This window comes from Haplochromis burtoni, unplaced genomic scaffold, assembly GCF_018398535.1.
Source record: "Haplochromis burtoni strain Fernald_Lab_line unplaced genomic scaffold, NCSU_Asbu1 Contig_47, whole genome shotgun sequence".
NCBI classification, from domain to species: Eukaryota; Metazoa; Chordata; class Actinopteri; order Cichliformes; family Cichlidae; genus Haplochromis; species Haplochromis burtoni.
The window spans coordinates 1732972-1755685 of NW_024582408.1; the positions used below are offsets into that span (position 1 = coordinate 1732972).

Genomic DNA, 22714 nt, shown 5'->3' on the forward strand with positions numbered 1-22714 from the left:
TGTCTGAGCACTAAGAAAAGAGAAACTAAGAGACTGAACGCAATAGGAACATTATTATCTTTTAATAACAGTACAGAAATCAAGCGAGTTACCACCATAACAACAAAAGCCACTAAGTGCTTCTAGTTTAGTTTATGGTTGGCCATTTTTGACTTTGGGTGCATAAATAGCGTCTATTAAAAGCACAAATCTTCAGATAATTGACTGCCTTTTTGCAGTAATGATCATCAATGTGGCATCATTAAATAAAAGCGAATGAATTAATTAATTTATGATTTGCAAAGCCATGCAAGGCTTGAGAGTCTTTCACACCTGCTCCACTATAGGATGCCTTTGAAGGGCTCTCATGCTCCAAAATGTAAACCAATAGTGCTGTAACTGTGGCAGAGGGAAACAAAAACCGACTCGGGCCACTTATCAAGAGGGTTGGAACGTTTAGGGCGTTGGGTAGCAGGTGGCTGCCACAGTGGTTTCCTGCAGCTGAAATATTCATGCACAAATCAGGATCTTGTTGGTGTTCAGAGCAGCTGCAGGAGCTGAGGTTGAAGGCGGTGATGCTGGTTCGGGCCCACAAACAAAAAACCCCACCAAAAAAAACAAAACAAACAAAAAAACCCCCCCAAAAAAAACAACAAAACAAAACCCAACACGCATAGATAGAACACACTCGCCCGTATCAGCTGCTTTCTCTGCTTTATCAGCCTGGTTTGTTTGGCGAACAATGGCCATAACCACATCTGCAGAAGTGGCTCCAGATAAACCACTGACAAACCAAATCACTCAGTTTATCGGATGTTCACTGGTTTCATTTCCTGCTCAGAAACCAACTGACGCTTCATTTGCATCTCACACCAGCTGCAAGAATATTTTCTAATTACAGCTCTAAGTAACCATCATGATCATTTATCTTTCAGGTTAAGCAGCTTTTTCTTTCTCCAACAGTACAGTGGCACAGTGGGTAGCACCATCACCTCAGACCAAGAAGGTCTTTGGCTCCCACACAAACGCAAAGCAGGAGATGAAGCATCGCCAAATATGTTTCCAAACCATCTTCATTCTAAGCCAAAGACTAAAAAATATGGTGAAGCAAATATTCCCTTTGGCTTCACCTGCACAAGTGCATAATTGGTTTTCCCTGCGTCAGGAGCAGGCGCTGGGCTCTCCAAATCACGGACAAACAGAATCCCACATTCTTGATTTTTAGTTCACAAACACTTCTTATAACGACTCTGTAAAGCAAAGTTTGGGTGTTAGCTAAAAAAAGTTTGGGAACCACTGGCCTAACCTGAGGCTTCAAAGCAGGACTTCAGAAAACGGGGGATTTGCTACTAGTAACCTGATCTGACACATTATTCTCCCTGACAGACACAAAACTAATAATAATAATAATAATAATAATAATAATAATTATTTAAAAAGGTGAAATGAGGTCAAATAGACCTGGGTACCCGCCCACGTTAAAGTTGTGGGGAAAATACTAGAAAACTTTATACGTCTTTTCAGAAAATGTCCTCTAAAAGTGAACATTTAAAAAAACCTCTATAACTATCGCATGCACAGTATGGAGCATTTGGTCTATACTCTAAATCCATCTTTACAGAGTATTTAAGAAAAATATAAAGGATTATATGTCCTATTGCATCTGCACAAGTTACTATGACATAATTATTGACTGCCTTCACTTTAAATCTCTTAAAATTTCTTTCTGGTGTCACTACACACAAACAAAGCTCTGCTGGATGTATGTATAAGGATATCACTCCAAACACTTTTTTTTTTCTTTCATTTTTAATAGCTGGTAAATTAGCAAGAATCCAAGAGCATGTGACACTGAAAAATATAAAATCTCTAAAAGTTAAGGATTTAAATTTTAGGTAAGAAGAAATTTTTAGGTTAGCGATGAGGGCCACGACTCTGCTGGCTGCTGATGTTTTAAAGTTGTGAACATCATCATCATGGTCTCACTCACAGGAAACAAATAGACCGGTCAATCAGTGCATCGCTGCACCTACGGGTCGCATCATTACAGTGGCTGCCGGAGGACGAGCCGAGCGCTCTCTAACAATGCTCCGCTGCGTTTGCAGTGGTGTGAAAAATGAAACGCTGCTCTGCTGTGCCAATGTTGTGCTGAGAGAGAAACAGAGTATGGTGGTGTTTGTATCTGCTGTGTGCACAGTTTCAGCACCACGTGTTACAGCGTACAACAACGGTGGCAGCGGAAGCAAAGAACCGGCGGTGATGCGTTGGCGCGGGGCCACGGCTGCGCTCTCATTTCCACCCTAACCCACTTGGCACCGACTCGCTTGTTAACCTGAAACTCTGGCGAACGGACAGACAGCTGGGGGAGAGCAGCAGTTTCTCCTGTCAATAACCTTCAACGTCAGGCTTTTACAGCGTGCTGACCTGCGCTACGGGCAGCAGAGGACATAGATCCTCACTGACATGTGATGTACAAACTACTGCAGTCATTTTCAGGACTTCGGTGAATAAATGACCAATTTTAATAGCATCATTTTCTTGGATTGATGTGCACGTGTTTATTCACCAGGAAAACAAATCAGGGTAATAAACAGAGTAAATAAGAAGCTTTAAGGCCTTCATATTTACAGTCTTGATTGAGTCATTTAGCTTCTGTACAGCTCTTATTCTTGAGATACTGTTTCCACTCTGAACCGGCGTAGGAAGCTAATTAAATTTGGACAGTGGCTGTAAAAGCCTGTCCACTCGACAAGACTCTTTGGAGCGAAGCCAGTCATTGTTTGGGGACTCTATAAGGTCCTAAATCTCCGGCTGTGAAATCTCGGGAAATAAAGACTATGTCTGGGAGATCTGCACTTGGACACAATGGTGCAGAAGGTGAATATTAAGATTACTGGCCAGCGTAGCTCAGGGACAAAAAGAGGGAAAAAAAGCCTCCTGTTCCTCTTCCTGTATCTTTCTCATATAGATAAATGTTTTCAACAGCATGCAAAAAACCTGCCGCCTCTGATTTTCATTTCACTGTGTGTTATAGTTGTATAACTATGCATGTGACAAATAATAAAGAACCTTGAGAACCTTGATTTTAAACTATCAATCTTCCTGAAGAGTGAAGGTACACTGCACAAGATGAAACAACAACAAGTGTTTTATTTCTACTATGCTACAACAACACACCACAACAGCGGTCATGTGATTTCCTCGAGGTCAGTGCCAATCCCAAAGCAAACCACACGCATGCTCTCTGAGAATCCTAAGGGTCGCTGCTTGTGAAACACCAAGAAGCCCTTATCTGCAATCAGAGAGAAGTTGAGGGATGGTAGGAGTGTGCTCGTTAATTGCTCCATTTAGTCTTTAATCTGCTTCCTCTCCGTCTCAAGACTGTCTGTACTGGAGGAAATGGTTTGATGCTGGCATCAAGAGGCACGACCAAAACAGATATAAAAAGACCACAGGCAGAGGGAGGAATGGTACTTTTCCCTTCACATATGAAACTAGGGCTGCTCAATTAATCGAATTTTAATCACGATTACGATCTGGGCTTTCAACGATCATTAAAAATGACTGAGCCGATTATTAGCCCCTCCCTCATTTATCTCGCCGACACTTAAAGGCGGCTCCGTGAATTTAATATTGGTCCGGCATAAACCGGCTCTCGTGCGCAAAAGGTTGGAGACCGCTGATTAAGCAAGGACCCGACCGGGAAGACTCGGAAATGCTAAGCAGCTAAGTTATTATGGAGAGGGAGAGTTGACATGCCGTTGGTTGAAGAGTAGAGGTATTAAAAACAACTTTCAGAATGGTTCCGTTGCATCCTATTTTATATTTATTAGTTTTCCTAAAGTTTCATTATTCAATATCGTTGTTATTGCCTCTAACCCATTTAAAGCGGGTGTAAGCAGCTAGCTGCACGCTCCGTTTTGTGTAACTATTTTTAAATCCCTGTAGAACCTGAACCGTGTAAGCTAGCGCAATAATTTTGTTTTGCATATGAAACCGGAGGAGTTGTACTTACATCTTATGCCATCAGCTTGTCCTCGGTCACGGTTTCCTTCCACATATAGCTTTGCAAAAATTGCATAAAAAGCGCTTGCAGGAACAAAAACATAATATTCCAGAAACACGCTTTGCCGATCCGATCAGCTGTTCGTAACACTTCCCACAGTGAAACAGACGTCAGCGCGAACTATCGCATGTCCGCCATTTCCTGCCCGAAACCGGAAGTGACGTCATTTTCGCGGAAAATGTAGTTTTTTACTTGTAGGCCTTAAAAGCCTATACTGGTGTTTTTATAAGTCATGTTTGACTTTTCTGAATAGTTTCTGGGATGCTTAGAACTCGAATTGCACTGCTGGAAATAGTTTATTTTGATGCACTGCTGTTTTCTTTGCAAATTTGCATCATAGGATTGTTTTTTTGTTTTTCCTGCAGTATATAAAAATTGCTGTATCTCCAAAATAAAACTATGAAGACACTCAAAATAAATTTCCTGTTGTTGTAAACTATTTTTTGCAACTTTTTTGTATTTAAAGTTTTGAGGGATAAACCTCTTAAATTTCTCCAAGTAGAAATATATGTAAAAAAAACAAAAACGATTTTCAATTTTTTTGTAGTTTATTGCACTTTTTTGCAATTAATGTAGTTACTATGGACTTAATGCATACATATTATTAAAATATGGGCTATAACAGTTGTATAGCAACTTGAAATGCTCCCACAAATGGCACTACAACATGTAAAAAAATAATATAAGCTCTGGCGGACTTGGTTCTATAGTAGGTCTTAAAGGGTTAAATAAATATCGTCAAATAATCGAGATCTCAATTTCAGTGAAAATAATCGTGATTATCATTTTTGCCATAATCGAGCAGCCCTATATAAAACTAATTCACAATACTTTTAACTCAGTTCAATTCAGTTGAGCTTTATTCATATAGCACCAAATCATAACGACAGTCGCCTCGAGGCGCTTTAAACTGTACGGTAAAGACCGTACGATAATACAACAATCAGACGACCTCCTATGAACAAACACTTGGTCACAGTAGGATGGAAAAACTCTCTTTTAACAGGAAGAGAGCTCTGGCAGAGCCAGGCTCAGAGAGGGGCAGCAATGTGCCACGACTGACCACTTATTTTGTAAAGTTGTTTTCCGATTCAGTACACAAAGACGCACCACGTCTTCAGTATCAAGCCTCAGTAGCAGCATGATTTCCCCATAGCAGCTGAAACTGTACGAACAGAAACATCAACTTGAGGCCCAAATTTTTATTTCCTTAACCCAAGCATGTTAAACAGTTAACAACAAGCACTGTCATGTTTTTGTCTCAACTTTGATCTTGCCACGTGGATGCAAAAGATCAAAGTTTCACCTTGTTAAAGTGACCACACACACCCCCCCTCGACAGACTACTGCTCTTGTCTTGCAGAGATTAAGGGCCATCAGGGGAGCATCGACCTGTTATCACTGCAGAGGTTAAGAGTAAGGGCATTAAAACCACTGTCAAACGTAGACATGGCACCAGTCCTGAACTAACTTAACGGTCACAACACAGATGTCAGAGCATCCTGTTATTTACACGGATTCATAAAGGTCATTTTAACTAGGACACACACACACACACACACACACACACACACACACCCACACCCACACACACACAGTAAAATAAAGCACTTAAGTTCCTTTAAGGTTTCCTAATATGAACTACTTCTGTAGTTCATATTATATACTGCATGACGTAGATATTCAGGTATCTGAGGTAAATATAGGCCTTTTTAATCCACTACATTATTCACACATCAAAATATTCCCAGCAACTGTCAGAGCGACATGAAACACAAAAACTGTTATTTATAAAAAAAACAAATAAAAAATAAAATAAAAATCTAAATGTGGCAATGCTCCAAGCTGCATATTTGCATCAGACACCTCAACTCTGTCTGTCAATAATGAGTGCTGATAAAATCCCAGTGTTTCCCTTTTCTAATTTTAAATTTACAATACTTAAAACTCACTGGATTTAATTTCATTTAAAGCTTCAAAAAAAGGCCGTGAAGTGAAGAAGGGTTAATAGAAACTGGCTGGAAAGAGGGGGAAAAAAATAAAAACAAAAAACCCCTCGCCACCTCTCTAATCTCAGAGGTACATTCTTCTTCATGAGATGAAAGCAGCTAGTCCAGTGCAGCCTGAAGCACAATTATCAATGTTCATACAGCAGTGGTGACGTCTCAATTTTGCACAATGACCAACCAGTCAAGTAATATTGCGTGTCTAAATCACTGGTAACAGAACAACTTTCAGCCAAAAACATGAGAAGCACTGGTGAGAAGCTGATACGCATGAAGAAGAAGAGAAGCTTTAGATGTTAACAAATGCAGGACTTTTCCATTGAGGCACTGCTAATTCTACCGAAATATCTGACTACTCTGCTAATGAGCCTCTGGACGAGGGTTCACTATCGAGTGGAGCAAACACGGGTGGGGGATGCTTCCTTTAATGGGTTTCTATAGCAACACCAGCCCTTTGAAGACCCTAAGCTTTAGGAAATAAAACTATGCCTTCTGCTCCTGTTTTTTTTTTTTTTTTATTGCAACATGCAATCTATAATCACAAAAACACTCATACTGTTACAGGTAAGACACATGAGACGTACTGATCCTGAGAGTAATGTTGGGACATTAATTAGCACACAGCGTGTATGTAGGGCTGGACGATATGACCCAAAATCCATATCTCGATATTTTTTAGCTGGATGGCGATATAAGATATATATCTCGATATATTTTTTAAAGCCATAAAGTAAGAACAAAAAGAGAGTTCTTAGTCAAAGCTGTGTCCCAGATGTCACACAGGCACTTTTATTAACATACAGCACAGATGTACGTGAAAAATTACTCAAAATTAATGAGCATTCATTAAATAATAATGCTCCATAAATAAAAGAAAACAAGGTTGTTTTTGTGCTAAACAAAGAGCTCACAATTGTGCAGTCAAAATGTAAACTAAAAGACGCTGAGCGTAATAACAAAGACAGATTTCTCAGCTGCTCTGTTCCCAAGTTTTACTGTGTGACTGACAGCCTGGAGTTTGAAATCCGCTTCATAACCACGTCTCTTACATTTATGGTCCTTATACACACACAATACGGTAATATTACGTTGAAGCACAGTATGTATCACTCCGCGAGGCTCTTCGGTAGCCGTAATACGCCGACAATCTATCAAGCGGTGCAGCTCCGTAGCTTACCAAAGTCGTACTCAAACATTTTTGACAGATTGCTGAGCGCCGTGTTCCACATAAAATCGGTTCGCGGCCATCAAGCACAAGCAGAATTCATACATAAGGCGAGCTGTCAACTTTTGAGAAAATGAAAGGATTTTAGGGTTAGCGCGGTTAGCTCGTTAGCGCGGTTAGCTCGTTAGCATGTTTAGCTCATTAACACGTTGACGCCGTCCAGCCCCACGCATGGGGCGATGCGCAGTAACTCGTTAACGGAGATTTGCCGTGTCCATCTTGTCGCTGCCTGCACGTGAAGTGATGGGGGAGGAGGGGGAGTTGTCTTCAGTGAAGGCGAGGCGGAGTAACGTTGCGTAGAGACAAAAGTGGACAAAAGAGGCAAACTTGCGGCTCCACAACTATAATTATAACGTAACATAGACTATATCGATATAAAGGATATTGTCACATCTTATATCTCGTATAAAAATATATCGATATGTTTTAAAAACTCGATATATCGCCCAGCTCTACGTGTATGTACTATGTAAGGGCTCAGAGGGGGGAATGTGTTATATATTTTAACAAAGCTATATGTGCAGTTTGCAAGCTCAACACTTCTATGTGAGTCTGGAAAGCCAGGTGTGTGGCTCAAAAGCACCCATGTGATGACCAGGCAGACTCCCGAATCCGTAAATCATGTCACCTTTCAGATATTTTCTAAACAGCAGCTTTCAGAAATGTACACAGCAGCGCAAAAAAAAAAAAAAAAAAAAAAGGAGGACAAGGTACATTTAGAAAGAAGGATTTCACCATATTTAACACCCACCACTGCCCTCGTTCGGACTCTGTACACCCACCTAGCTCTCCCATCTGCCATTCACAGAGAGCTTATGATGCCGCAATCTGGGAGGCTGAGATTATACGGAGAGAGGGCAGGAGACACAGCGAGGGAGGGTGGAGTTGAGGGATGAGGACTGGAATAGTGAAGCAGAGGTGTTCAACATGGATCCATCTACATCATTACCCAAAATTCAGCTGCCCGTTGTGTAGCTGAAGCTCAGAGGGTAGCCAGCACCTTTGGAGCCCCCTTAAAGCGATAACACGGGAGGAAGACAGCAGCTTATAATGAAGCTCAGTTAACACAGAAACAGTCAGGCTGAAGCAGTTAACTGCAGGATCCCCGACGCATCAACACGACCTGCCTTCTGTAACCGCTGGACCTGAATGCACCCAAACTACAGCAAACATCTAGCTGACATACATATCTCGCGCTCAGAAAGCTGGAAATAACTAGAGGAAAACTAAAAATACCCAGCATCTCAAAAAGAGAGACAAACAACAAACCATTTTTATGCTGCTGTGGTATTGAGTTAATGGGTTTTTTGCTTGTGGGATGGGGGTGTATGCAAAAAAAACATAACACAACCCGCTAAATGGGTGAAATCACTCTTTTACTAAGCTGAGTGGACAGTCAGAAATCTCTCTCTCAAACAGTCTCCCTGCTGAATCATGATAATCCTACAGATGACTTTCAACTTGGTGTCACAGCCGCTTACTCTGTATGTGATGTCTATGGATCATCTTTTGGGATAAAATGAGCAATTCACAAGGCAGCATAATAGCACAGCAACGGTGGGCAACTAATTTTCCCAAAGGGGGCCACATTAGAAACTGTGGAAGACCGCACCATACAACGAACTCAAGTCTGTTCAGTATTAGTGTTATAAACTACTACTGGTAAGAGTAGATGGTACAATTATAAACATGATGCGGCTTTGCTAGCAGAGGTTCAGATGCCCCTTCCGGCTCTGCATCAGTCAAGCTCTTGTAATGATGATTCAAATTATAAGCCTTAAACTCAGCAATCAGCTATCCACAAACAAAACACACAGCTTCACCACTGACTTCTGCATTACTGTTTGTTTTCTTAATTTAAGTTGACATCTTTCAGGGCTAGCAAACATCTTATGAATGTTGTTTCCAAGGCATTTACAGTGAAGGTGCATTCACTTGCACGCATCTACATACGTACATTTAAAAAATACCAGTTGCCTTGGAAATAAACATTGCTAAAGTTGTATTGTTATTTCATACAAAACTTATCATCACCCCAGGTGTTAACTAGGTGTGCAAGGGTACACAAAATTCACGGTTCGGTTCGATACTTTGGTGTCACGGTTCGATGTTTTTTTCGATACAAAAAAAGGAACCCCATTGTGTTAACTACTAGCTCCATTGAGTAAGCATTAAGTAAACTACATTTCTTCATTTATTTTAGTTCAACTGTACTACTAGCTTTGATTTTGACTATCCTTGTTAAAATATGACTCAAGGTGTTTAGTGTTATGGAGGGAAAATACTCATCAGTCCATGTAATCCCTCTAGAATCCTGCATCCTGAGTATCAAGTGGAGATGGGCTTATTTCCAGCACCATATTTTGTTTTTGTACTCTGAATCATGCAAAGCTACCATCAAAGTTTAAAAATAATCCTTTTATATCTTATACTTGGACTTGGCGTAGCTCCTCTGAGTTTTGTGCCCAAGATGACCATTTTAGGGATATCTGCTCTCAGTGGAATATTCCAGAGCCAAGAATTACAAAAAATAAAAACTGCCTGAAAAACGGCAATCTTTCACGGCATTCCTTATTCTGAATTATTTGTAGCCATGACAGTGATTAAATGCTACTCTCACAATAAAAATTCCCCTTAACTGACCCAGCAGAAACACCGCTGTAGGGTGGCACTTGTCCACCCGCGTCTCCTATTCGCATCACCAAAGTGCATCGCATTGCTCACTCCCCTACAGTGCTCCCTTGATCAGCAAGGAGATTAATCCTCTTGTTGACTCTGCACCTGTACCAGCATGGGTCTAAGTTGTCTATGATCAGCACTGTCTGCACGGCATGGAACTGAGTGCGCACGCTTGTAACAACTGTAGTCGGGTGGCTTCTTGTCCATCCCCTGGCTGCAGAGATGCTGACAGAACAGGGGAAGCTGATTGTATCGATGGCTGATTAGAGAGTCTCGGAGGTGGGGAAGAGAATCCAGCATCCCCTCTAATTACAGAGCTGATGAATTCTTAGTCGCAGACAAAGTGGGCAGAGGGGCCTCTCTAGAGAGGGGGCGATGGGCCAGGGTTCATAAATCAACCTCTATCACACCAAGGTGTAGACACACACCTGAGCTGTTTGAGGAAGTTGTTCAAGGCAACATTTAGGCTCACTGTGACTTCTACCTGATGACTACTGCTTTGATGCCTGGATACATCTTTTCTGATCTACCCTAGGGGATTATATTCATCTTGAACACAGTCTACAGAAAATCTAATCCTGGCCCACCTTCACTTTATCCTCAAGTGGGTAGAAAAGCAATAGAGAGGAGAATCTGAAGGGCAAAGAGAGCAGGACAACGTGGAGTGACACCTGCATTTGCTTTTCATACGAAGAGGAATATTCTTAAGATGGCAGCCATATACTGTAGCTTATTTCTACATTTTGTTTTTCCAGATGTATTTTTTTTTTTTTTTTTTTTTTTTTTTTTTAAAAACACCCGGACATCGGATCCTGATTTTCTCAATATTTCACATATACTAAAGCCTATCATAGACAGGTACTGGCACATGTTTACTCCAAAGGGGGCAGTCGTTAAACAGCAAACATATAAAGTCTGATCTGTTTTTTGTTTGTTTTTATGCTGCTAGATAAGGTTCAGCCAGAAGCCAAATGAGACAGGTATGAAGGGTGAAAACTGAAGGCATCTTTTAATTCTTTAATGTCAGAATTTTACAGCAGTGGTTGAACCTGCCTCGCAAGGGAAAACTACTTCCGCTAATCCCAAGAATATTTAAAATTCATGAGACACATCCACAGTAGTATTAAACCCAATGTCCACACTAGTGGGGGTTTTAGGAACCCTAAAACTGAGACTTTTAAAAAAATGCTGCTGACCCAGTTTCAGCTATAATTTGAATTATAATTTAGTCTCAAAAGGGCAGAACTGGGGACTTTTGGAAACTATGAAGCACACACCCACATTCATTTCCTGATTAGATCTTATCAGTCACACAAATTAAGCCAAAACATTATTATATCAAGGCTCACATACCATCTGTGAATTCATCCCACTTGTGTGTGCTGCTTTCCCATAATGATCCCATAATGCTGCTCATACTGCACTAGTGTGTCACCATATTTGCTTTGCAATGATTCCCAACGTTAACAGGTTTTCTGCCAACATGACTGCCTTTGCATATAGGCTCCACTTAATTGGTGGTCCAAGCAAAGTAATCACTAGTCTTGTACTCATTGCTCTTCTTCCTGTTTTGTCTAAGCAACCAACCTCCTGCTTCCTGTTTACATTGGCAGAGCATGTCCAGTGAATACTAATGCTCAGTGTCCTATGTCTACAGGTGTGTGTTAGGATGGCCAGACTATTCCTGACACTTTGCTAAAATATTATCTCACTAATATTACAATATTAACATTTGCTAAAGGCATCACTATTAGCATACTGTGAGGTAAAAACGGAAAGGCAAAGTTGGGTTGGTGCAGCTGCAGCTGCTTTGTTGCTGCTGAAGAAAAGAGTAAATTCAAGTTTATAGTCACCACATTGGTGGTTGCGTGTGCCACCTGTGATTTCGCCACAGCCCTGTAACCATTTATCCTGTCGCTTGAGGTGCAGCAGACTCCCTGCAGTCTTCTCCTGATTGATGAGTGCCACCTCTCAGAAAAAACGCTTACGCATCAGCAGCGGCACAGAAACAGATAAAGTCTAAACAGAAACCAAAGAGACTGCTTTTGTCTCTCTCACATCTTTTTCCAGAACCTCTCACCTTTTCTGCAGTATTCCCCCCTCCCTGTAATTTGACAATCTCTGAGCTTCTGTACTAAAATGACATTTAAGTGGCAATAAAGACCAACTCGATCGCACACTCGTGCCTCCAACTAAGACATGTTTTCCAATTTACAACCAGAACGACGTAGTACTTCATCCAGCTCTCAATTCATCACATTTCACAGGTTATTGCACATTAAATGACAAATTTAACCTCGAGCACAATTTGGGCGAAGATCTATCAGGTGGCAATTGTGTGCAAGTTTCATTTGTGCATTGTGGACAGGTCGACTCCTCGATGTGGTTTAAGCTGAGCCGTCTTTCATCAGGACGAGCTCAAAATTGAAATGTGAACAACCAGTCGAAAAGACGCACAAGTGGTATGTGTACCAGTAGCTGTGATGTCACTTTTGGTGCATACTGCACTTCTTTAAAGTGAGAACAGTGAGCATAATTCGGTGTAAAAAGACACCAAAGAGTTGATTTCCTATCTTTAGTAGGAAAAGAAATCAGCACAAGCCATCTGCCAATCCAAACAGAGTTGAACATACATATGCAACCAGCTTAAGTTCATTATTATCTGTACGATGGCTGGACCCTCCCTCAAAAAAAAAGGGAATAAAGAGAAAGAAATAAACCTCTCAAAACACTTGCTTGACATAAATTTATGTGGGAGTCGGGACTAAAATAAGAGCACCAGCTACAACACTCAAAGAATGATGAGAAGTAAAGAACGAAGGGTCAAGAATGTGACAGTAAAGAGCAAAACATGCTCCGCTGCCAATGCTACATCAAAGCTATGCAAGCACCTGCAAAGACCATGCTAGCAGCGAGGCCTCAGGTTCAGAGTGATGATAAAGGGCAGCATCTGACCCAAACCAGACAGGCAGGCTGACTTCCATCAGGCAGCAAATGCAAACATGAACAGGTGTACATTAGCACCTGTACTTGTTTCTACAGTGGAAACACTGACAACAGTTTTCTTTACTAAATTGGGGATTTGCATGATGTGTGTGCATATAAAAAGTTAATGTACACGATTGCAACTGTTAATTCTGAAGGTGCTAATACAGAATAATACAAAAGTAATACAAAGGTGGTGCAACAAACTACTTTCTACAGGGAGTAAATACGTAATACTCTTTACCCAAAGTGAAGAGTAAAGAGTATTACAAAATACACAACTTCCAATACACACAAAAAAAACAATGTGAAATTCAGTGCTCTCAAATTTACAATCACAAGTGGATGGATAACAGCTGAACAGGTACAACTGGATCTGAATGCTAACATTCTTCTGGCTGTTAGTTTTAAGGTTTTATTTTTTAAAGTTTCCGAACCCTTTCACACTTTAAAAACAAAACAACACAAAAAAAAAAAAACTCAAACAGAAATGTGAACAGCAGCCTGATGAGATAAATCAGCAAATTTAATAGCTTTAGGGAAATAAATAAAAATCCCTGAACATCTTAAGATAGACATTAAATGTCTGATACCAGTGCGTTTATAGCTTAAGTGACTTGATTTCAAGCTTATTTTTATTTTGTTAAAAAAGAAAAAACAACAACTTTTGTTTGCTGGGAAGACATAAGGAGGCGGCCTATGTGAACTGAATGACAGAACTGACCTTAAATAATGACCTGAAAACACAACAAGCACAGTAACACTGTGGCTGATCAACTCTCTCTGCCGACACAGACGTAACTTTGTATTTATTTTAGTGTTAATATGCATATGAGGATTTTTATAACTGCACTGGCAGAAGGGAGACTGACAAAATAGTGTAACAACTGTGCGGTGTGCATATGACAACAGCACTTCAATTAACAACTAACATGTTCAAGATTCAGCAACATGGGCCTCTCCCTACATTGCGCTGTCTGATTTTGTGATGTAATGTGATTTTCATGCGACAAAGTCTTTGCTGCACGCGTGCTGCAAAGTACATTTGCATTGTGGTTCTGTTTTCCCTCCTGTGAATGTGACAGATTAGTTTACTGTTCCCTGCATCTCATGTGAAAATGCTAAAGGTAAATGGAGAGTTTAACGATCCAACATTTAATTCTTACCTGTAATGTACATGTGTGACTGTAGGAGGCCTGTAGCCAAAGATCCAGGTCTGGATGTCCATCGGTCTTGCTTTGGGGTACGCTATGGTCATGTCTATAACCCACTGCAAGCCTTTACGTTTATTAGCTGCCAGGGAAGAAACACAAACGCAGAAAGTGAGAAGAACTGGATAAAATCAGTCATCCAAAAACGTTCACTGACACTTCAATAGCTGAGATCATCCTGATTTTTCTGCTTTAAGACCGTATCTGTAATCAGAAGGTTTCCTAAATAAAATACCAAAGCATGCAAATTAGGGCTGGTTACCTGCCAAAATGACTGGTGGAGTACCAGCTGAAGTCCCTGTTTGACAGAACTTGGCTGGCAGCTATGTTTGTGAGTCATAGCAAAGGAAACATTTTCACCTCTACAGCTAATCTTTCATAACATGTTTTTCTATCAGCGAACTCTTACTGTTGTTGTTACTTTTAGTTCTAATGGAAAAGGCAAGAGGAAAAAAAATAGACGGGAAAGCGGGGGACGACAGATGGGGGAGGGAATGCCAGATATGCGATTAAATTTGGGAGTCAGCTGCAGGGTGCATGTGGGTGAGTATTTAGTTGCATTAAGCAGGGTCAAGTCTGTGCTCACCTGCTCATAATCACAAAGACAATAAAATAAATTAAGTGATGTGTGTAAGGCCAATTTTTCGAACCTACACTCAACTTCCTGCTTCTTGTTATTACAGGTTTGGATATGACTCTAACATTACAGCGATGTGAAGCCTTCCAACCTGTGTTCCTTCTAGGGAAAAAAAAAAAAAAAAAAAAAAAAAAAAGCAGAGAGAGCAAAACACAAGCCAGTCTCAACATGTCCTCAACCTGCTTCTTCCATCACTACACAACGAAGAAGTTGAAAACAACAACTGACACAGGGAATCAAATTAAGTTAACGGGACTGCAAAACATAAGATGATGGTGTGAAAAAGTGCTTTCCCTTAAGCTAATACTCGGAACAGGCTTGTCAAATGTAAAACAGAGGAGACCAGCAGTCTGAGCTGTAAAGCAAAGCTGACGTGGAGCAGTGCAGCATATTTGACTGCTAAGGTCGCAGTCCTGTCTGCTGTTACTGTGCAGCAAGCACTTCCCCCTCAGAACACACTGGCGTCTTTATAGGAAGTAAATATGCCGTGTCACAAACTGGAGCTAAATTTTACAGATGACTGACTACAGCAGTTAGAAAAAAGGGAAATAATGCAAACTAGTTATAAATGATGGGAACAAAATGCAGAGAAAAGCAGGGAAAGGGAGTTAAAAAGAGCAGCAGAGACGTTATCAAGTGGAGTACAGACAGTTACACTTCACGTGTTGCTCTTGTTTAGGTGACCTGTCAGGTCAGTACAAATCAATAAGGTTATGTTGACAGGAACAGGTTATGTTGACCCGTTACTCTAGATATGTTGGCAAATTCTACAAACTGAATCAAATGGACCATTAGCAAGGCTATGGTCATTTGTAAATCCGTTGGGCATCTTTCTTTGCTTTAGACAACAATTCTGATGGCAAAAGAGCCAACGGGACAGGCAAAAAAAAAAAAAAAAAAAAAAAAAAAAAAAAAAAAGGCATGTAAAATTTAAACATCTATGTTTAATTTTCCTTGTGAACTGCAAAAAGTTTAATTATCACACATCAAAAGTTTGGCTGCCCCCAGAGACAATCAAGCCAGTGTTTCTTCTAGGGTGTACTCCTGTTTGACTGCAGAATACTACCAGAAAGATTGTACCATTTTACAACACTACGCCATCGGCACAAATCAGCGTCACGGAAGAGGCATTCCCACTTCGAAACAAGACTGAAGTGGAAAAATATATATTTTTTGCAGTGACTATGAGGAAACAAATATTCAGGAAAGAAGAATTTTATGAAGAGAATAGCCCTCCTCAACTGTTAAATATAGGGGTGCATTAGTTTGGGCTTGTGTTGCAGGCAAAGGCTCGGGAAGCATTTCAAGGCTAAAAGGGGAAAAAATGGATTTAATAAAATACCAGCAAAAATCTGACATGATGAAAAAACAAAACAAAAACATCACAGTGTCCAAAAGTTTAACTGCTCCTGTTGTTCGGGTGTGAGAAGTATGAATGATCAGCACAAAGTGGTAAAACACTAACAGGATTGAATGGGTTACCCAGATAAAAGGCATCCAGATATGCTTCAGTTTCAGTAACAGTCATTCAAATGATGTGTACCATGTAAACTGTAACAGGAAATAAAGGTCTTTTTAAAAAAAATAAATAAATAATAATAATAATAATAAATGCAATTTTACAATGGTATTTCTACTGCCACTGAGGCTTGGCAGAGTAAAGACCATTATAAACACTGCAGAGCTGAAGAAGTAACCTGTGTCAAAGTTGATGTTAGAGTTTTTGGCATTTTGAATGTTGAGCTTTTAATTGTCTGCATTCTGGTGAACTTTATTAATAATAATAATAATAATAATAATAATAATAATAATAAATTTTATTTTAAAGCGCCTTTCAAAGCACTCAAGGAAACTGTACACAGCAGAATAATAAAAGCAACATAAAAGAAAGCCGTTTACACAATCATAAAAGCATAAGACATAAAACAAATGCTCCCCATGGTGGCAAGATGGGGAGACGGGACAGAGAGAGAAAGAGAAGAAGGTCTCAGACACCGAGATGGGATGGAGGTATGGAGGGGAGAGATGATGAATAGTCTTAAATGTGAACAACAGTATTTTGAAATTGATGTGATATTTGACCAGGAGCCAATGAAGCTGCTGCAGGATAGGCGTGATGTGATGGACAGAAGGGGTCCTGGTGATAATACGAGCAGCAGAGTTCTGGACGCGTTGGAGCTTGTGGATGGATTTTTGAGTAAGACCAAAAAGAAGAGAGTTGCAGTAGTCGATCCGGGAAGTAACAAGGCTGTGAACAGGCAGTGGCATGTGGGGTGAGAAAAGGACGAAGATGATGCACCGCATTATGGTGTAAAGTCACTATTAATGTAAAGTGAGATGTGATGAAGCAAGGCTTGGGTACTGCTTTCTAATATTTATTGAAACAACTGTCTAATTATATACATGTCATCCACACGGAGTCGAGAAACATTCTGTTGTGTTTGTTAAGTAACCTTTTTTTAAATGTGAAGGTGTCACCTATTCATGTTGGTAATTAATTTAATTTATCAACCCCTAATCTGCAGACATCAGTGACCTGCAGGGAACCTGTAAACTGTGGAGGATATATATGCGCGGGCCCGTCGGTGGGGGTTACTGGATTTCTTCTGGGCAGCTGGGACAATATAACTGATTACAAAGGTTGTCTACACTTCTATGAATCTAGATAAGAGACGAGTGCGTAGAAAGCTTGACCTTTAAGAGTACACACCTCTGTTTCTATAGTTTCAACACCAGACAGAAGACAGAAAGCAGCAGCTGAGGAGCAAGTCGACTGATTCATACCAATATTAGTGACTTGACAGGCATCCTTGGTATTAATGGAAATAGCTAACGTCAGTTATCCCTGTGTGGGTAACTGGATCCCTTCTCTATCAGTCTCCCGTGAATGGCTGGTCAAAGAATGGGGCCCTGAGCCAAAGTATTGTTGGCACCCTATATGCTGTGGCACACAATAGTGTAACAGCACCGGCCACGGTAATTTAAAATGACAACAGATAGGCCCCATCCTTTGGTAAACAATTTGAGGAAGGAAACACTGTCTCTCTTTGAGGCCACTCCTCAGGCCAAATTGCTGCACTTTAAGCCTACAACTGTCTGTCTATCCTACTGACTGAAAAGTGGATTTAACCACTTTTGGTGTTATCGAACATGTTGACTTTTGGGTGATTAGGAGCTCCCTAATGACTCACCCTAAATGACTCACAATGGCGAACTTTGTTTCCTGGCAACTGTAAATACAGTTTTATGACACACACCTTACTGGTCCAAGGGACAGCCCTTTCCACAGAGCTGTGCTAATCTTTGTGTTTGCACCGAGTGGCATTTTCAGCCCGGGTGACATTGCATGGCTGCATCAAATCCCATTTTCTCCAAGTGGCCCGGTTGTTTCCGAGTGAGTCAGCGAGCTCTGGGTACCTCTGCAGAGCATCAGTGAGGGTCAGAGGGAGACAGAACTGTGTCTTTCATCAGACAGCCACACACACATACACAAATGAAGAGCACAGGGTAGTGAGGGACACAATGCTCCTTTGGGCATGTGTATTTTCTTGCCCTATGTTTTAATGCCATTAGCTAGATTTAAGTGGAAGGACAAGCCCTGCTGCAACAACCAGCTTCCCCTCCTCCTGAGCTGCTGGAACGGAGGAAAGGACATAACATGAACGAGGATATGAACTGGATGTACAGCAAGGTCAAATTATAATGCACGATTACACATGAATAAGACTGACGTGCCTAAAATGCTTAAAAAACGTTCGTAATAGTTTGCCTTGATGGAGATTATAAACACAAAAACCTCTGCACACACCTACGTTTGTTAACGCAGTAAATATTTTGAACTTAATCAGACCGGTGCATTAAAAAAAATGCACATTTAGCACCGTCAGTATGTAAATAAAGCTGCTGTACTCATTTAAATTTTACAGTGGCCAATCAAGAGACACCTCATCTTCAGTCTGAGTGTCTGTCCTGCAGAGGAGTAATCAGACAGCATCTTGCTGTTAGTGCTGAGGCTGTAGGACACAGAGCTGCACTAGCAAACTTGAGGAAGGCTAAAGTCTGGGCCACATTCTCAATAATGCTGGCTCAAAGTCCCTCCAATTTGCTATTAACACCAAACCCCAGTAAATGGATTCTGAACGAAAGCCAAGAAGAGTCCGCTGGGTCGACACTGAGTGTGCAGCGTACACAGGCATTTGGGGGGGGGGGGGACACGGGACTCGTTGAAGCTTTACATTTATCGCTGTTTTAATGCCTTCTTTTTGCTGAGGACTGCTCCAAGCAGCAGATTTACTGAGTTATCTGGATAAATTTGCTGAGTAAAAAACAAAACATGTATTCCAATATTAGTCCACAGAGCAGATTTAAGTGGGTCCTCCTGAAATAGGGCCCAAATTGAGAAAGGATTGGTAAGACTAGATTTCATGAATTATAAATATAATAATAATAATAAATACATACATACATACATAAATATATCAATTATTTAATTTATCCTCATATTTCTTGGTCATGTGTTAAGGAAATGTTGGGAGAATATGTATTTAATTATAAGAGTTTATTATGGGTACATGTTAGAGGATTGATCCCTGAGGGCAGTATGAGGTTGCGTCTTGGACTGATTGAGGTGGAATTGGTAGTAAAAACATTACAGGAGAGAGACAAGACCCTCAACAAATCAAAAAAGGAAATCTATGGGAGAAGTCAGCAGTAGCAAAGATGACACCTGTCACACCCCTCACCCCAAAGAGCCCATCAACAACTGAACAGGAAATGTGAGCAAATCGTGTAGTTGCATTGATGCAAGTCCACACTAGAGTTTTACAACAATTTCTGCATGTAGTTGCAGGCATGTTTCCCTCCCTGTTATTGTAATGATGATCCACTGTTTCTTGGTTATACTTGAGCAATAGCACAGCCTCCACTGGAAGCTGGTGGGAGGAGCCTAATTGATACATTCTATATCAATTCATTTATGGGTTGTTTTTTTTAAGCAAAATTGCTGTATAGAAAAACTGACAGGTCAGACATTGCAGTGCTTTGTCCCAGCAAACCAAATATGGCTTCTTTCTTTTAGAAGTACTTTGATGGCAGTAAGAAGTTACCTGCACATCTGGAAAAACTGGAACCTCCTAGATTTGTACAATGGGTGGACACTAGGGATGGGTACCGGTGTCTGACATAAACGGTAGTAACCAAACCGAAAAGCAGCGCACATTTCGGTGCTTTATTTCGGTGCTTTTTTTTCCTGAGCTGTGATACACTTCTAGCCAATCATTTTACGTTTCCCAGGATAGTAGGCGGGGCCAGGTACGTACGTTCAGTTAGAGCAGAGCTACAGATTAAAAATGTCCAAGGCGAAGCGGTCAAAAGTCTGGCTGTACTTCACAGTAAAAGATGCAAACTCAGCAGCAACAAGTGCTTTAAGCTGATACTGTGATACTGTCAAAGGAGGTAACACCTCGAATCCGATGAAACACCTGGCGACGCATAGCGTTTTTTTTAAAAGCCGAGAAATGCGCCGTATTTGATAGCTTGCTGCGAGACCTCACACTGTGCACGTCGGGTGGGTTGCCAGTTATCGGACCGGAGCAACATCCCCCAAAAACCCGAAGAATAGAGTCCTGGCCCCTAGCCCTGCCAGTGTAGCAGAAATGATGAGGATGATGATGCAGCAGCAGCCGTTCTTCTCTGCGTGAGTAGCTTAATGTTGTTCGTGTGTAATTTACGTTGAGTAGGCTAACCACGTTATTACATTAATGCATGTAAGGTGAACTAGCAAACATCATCATAGCTACATGCGGCTGTCTTCTTGTTTGATGGCAGATGCTCCCTTCACCCTGGCCAAAAAGGCTAAAATGACCAAAGAAAAAGTGGGAAACAGCTAAACATGAGAGGTTTTTGGACAAAGTTTGTGTTTTTTCCATTGTTTAAGCACTGCTTCCAGCCAAGAGTGATGCCATATATGCCCCATAGCTGCAGAAAAGGCTAACATTGTTATCTTTTTACAAACAAAAACAGCTGAACATGAGAGGTTTTTGGACAAAGTTTGTGTTCTCCATTCTTTAAGCACCGGTTTGAGCACCGTTTAAGCACCGGCACCGTTTCAAAAGTACCGATTTGGCACCGGTATCGGATAAAACCTAAACGATACCCATCCCTAGTGGACACTGTAGTGGTGGTATCTGTAATGATCAAACTAATATCTTAACTGTAATATGAAAGATATTTCTTCTAGAAAAGATAGACAAATTCATTTCCTGCACTCCAAAAATGTCACACAGTCACACTGTGATCTGCATATATCCATAGGTACAAAAAGGTAGGTGAGTGACACATTAAAGGAAAACTTAAAGGCCACTAAAAGTAACCAGATTAAATTTATCATGGAAGCCACAGTAGGAAGGAGCCACTAGGGGGGGGGAAACAGGATTCAACAGCATGACGGTTTCACTCCCTTCTCAACTAAAAATTATTTCTCAACATAAAAGTTAATAACATTACAACAGTAAAGATGACCAGAGGCGTAGTTTATGGTGGAGCTGCAGTGTGTCCATACAGAAACAATGGACCCAGATCATGTTTTTCTACAATATACGATGCTTGTTAAATGTAGTTCAAAAATTTGCAAGTAAAAGACAACAAGAGTTAAATATTAAACCCATCTAACTTCCCTGCTTATCCAATTTCGAAGGTTCAAAAAGCTTAAATATGAAGAAAAGTGATTTTTTTTCAGCTGCTCCCATCCACAAAGCAAAAACACAAACTGTATATGCACACAAACTACTTGTTTAGTTTGCTGTGACCTTTAAATCTGCAGCAGCCCACAGCAGCCATCCCATGTTCACGTCATGATACCCACAGCTAGCATAGGTTAAAAACTGCACAGCACTTACTCTGCTACATTTATTTTACAGATTTAGTTACCAATTAGAAATACACATTTATAGTATTCACATCAAAGTAATAATAAACTACTGTGGCTGTAATTGTGGTCACCACAGCAGGTGGATCAGCATATTTATCACATTTTTAAAACGTTAAAATAAATAAATAAATAAATAAATAACAGACACAAAGCTCCCAGCAATTTGTCTCTCCTGCTGGTATCAATTTAGGAACTTTCACATGTCAGGTGAAAGTTCAACTCTTTATATAGGGTCACTCCATCTGAATTTAACCAAGCCTTCTGCTAAACCGTTTCTGATATGCATAAAAATTTCATGATGCAAAGTCTGAACAATGCTGTGAAATTGTAGCTTCATATACGAATCCTTTAACATTTTTTTTTTTTTACTGTTATTGTATTTTGTTAAACTGTCTTTTGATCCACTTTCAAATATTGCATCCGATTTTTGGGATAGATGTTCCACAAATTGCTTGATTTGAGATGAAATGACCATACGTGCTATAATACTCCAGGTCAGCTTACCCAGCAGTATGTAAAACAATCAACATTAGCTTATTGTGGCCCATAGGAGCCACTGGGAAAACAGAATAAAGTTACGCTTGACAAATAAAATTTGTTACAAATTTTAACAAAGTTAAAAATAAATAAATTTTCACCCTCAAAGCTTGTTAATTGCTGCATTATCATCCTCTTCATTGGCTGTATTTAGGGCTGGTCTCTAGACAGAAAAATTACTCCCCTGCAAATCACGGCTGGGGTTTTCAGGGATACTGATGCAATTTCTGGCACCTCAGTGCGTGTCAGTCCTTTCCTTCATTGGTGGTTAGAGCTGGGCGATATATCGAGTTTTTAAAAAATATCGATATATTTTTATACGAGATATAAGATGTGACAATATTTGAAGGAGAGGCGAGGCCGAGTAACGTTGCGTAAAGACAAAAGTGGACGAAAGAGAGGCAAACTTGCGGCTCCACAAGTATAATTATAACGTAACATAGACTATATCGATATAAAGG

General features: G+C 40.5%; 1 protein-coding gene across 2 annotated transcripts in view; it reads right to left on the bottom strand.

Moving 5' to 3' along the window:
- The window catches only part of lpgat1 (lysophosphatidylglycerol acyltransferase 1), a 79872-nt gene that overhangs the window by 8694 nt on the left and 48464 nt on the right, over window positions 1–22714 (bottom strand). For both annotated transcript variants that reach the window (XR_315743.3, XM_005921553.3), the window contains exon 6: window positions 14107–14233. Coding sequence is in view for 1 of the 2 variants with exons in the window: in XM_005921553.3 (XP_005921615.1) it covers window positions 14107–14233 (127 nt within the window). In the remaining variant the exon portion in view is untranslated. The remainder of the gene's footprint in view (window positions 1–14106; window positions 14234–22714) is intronic.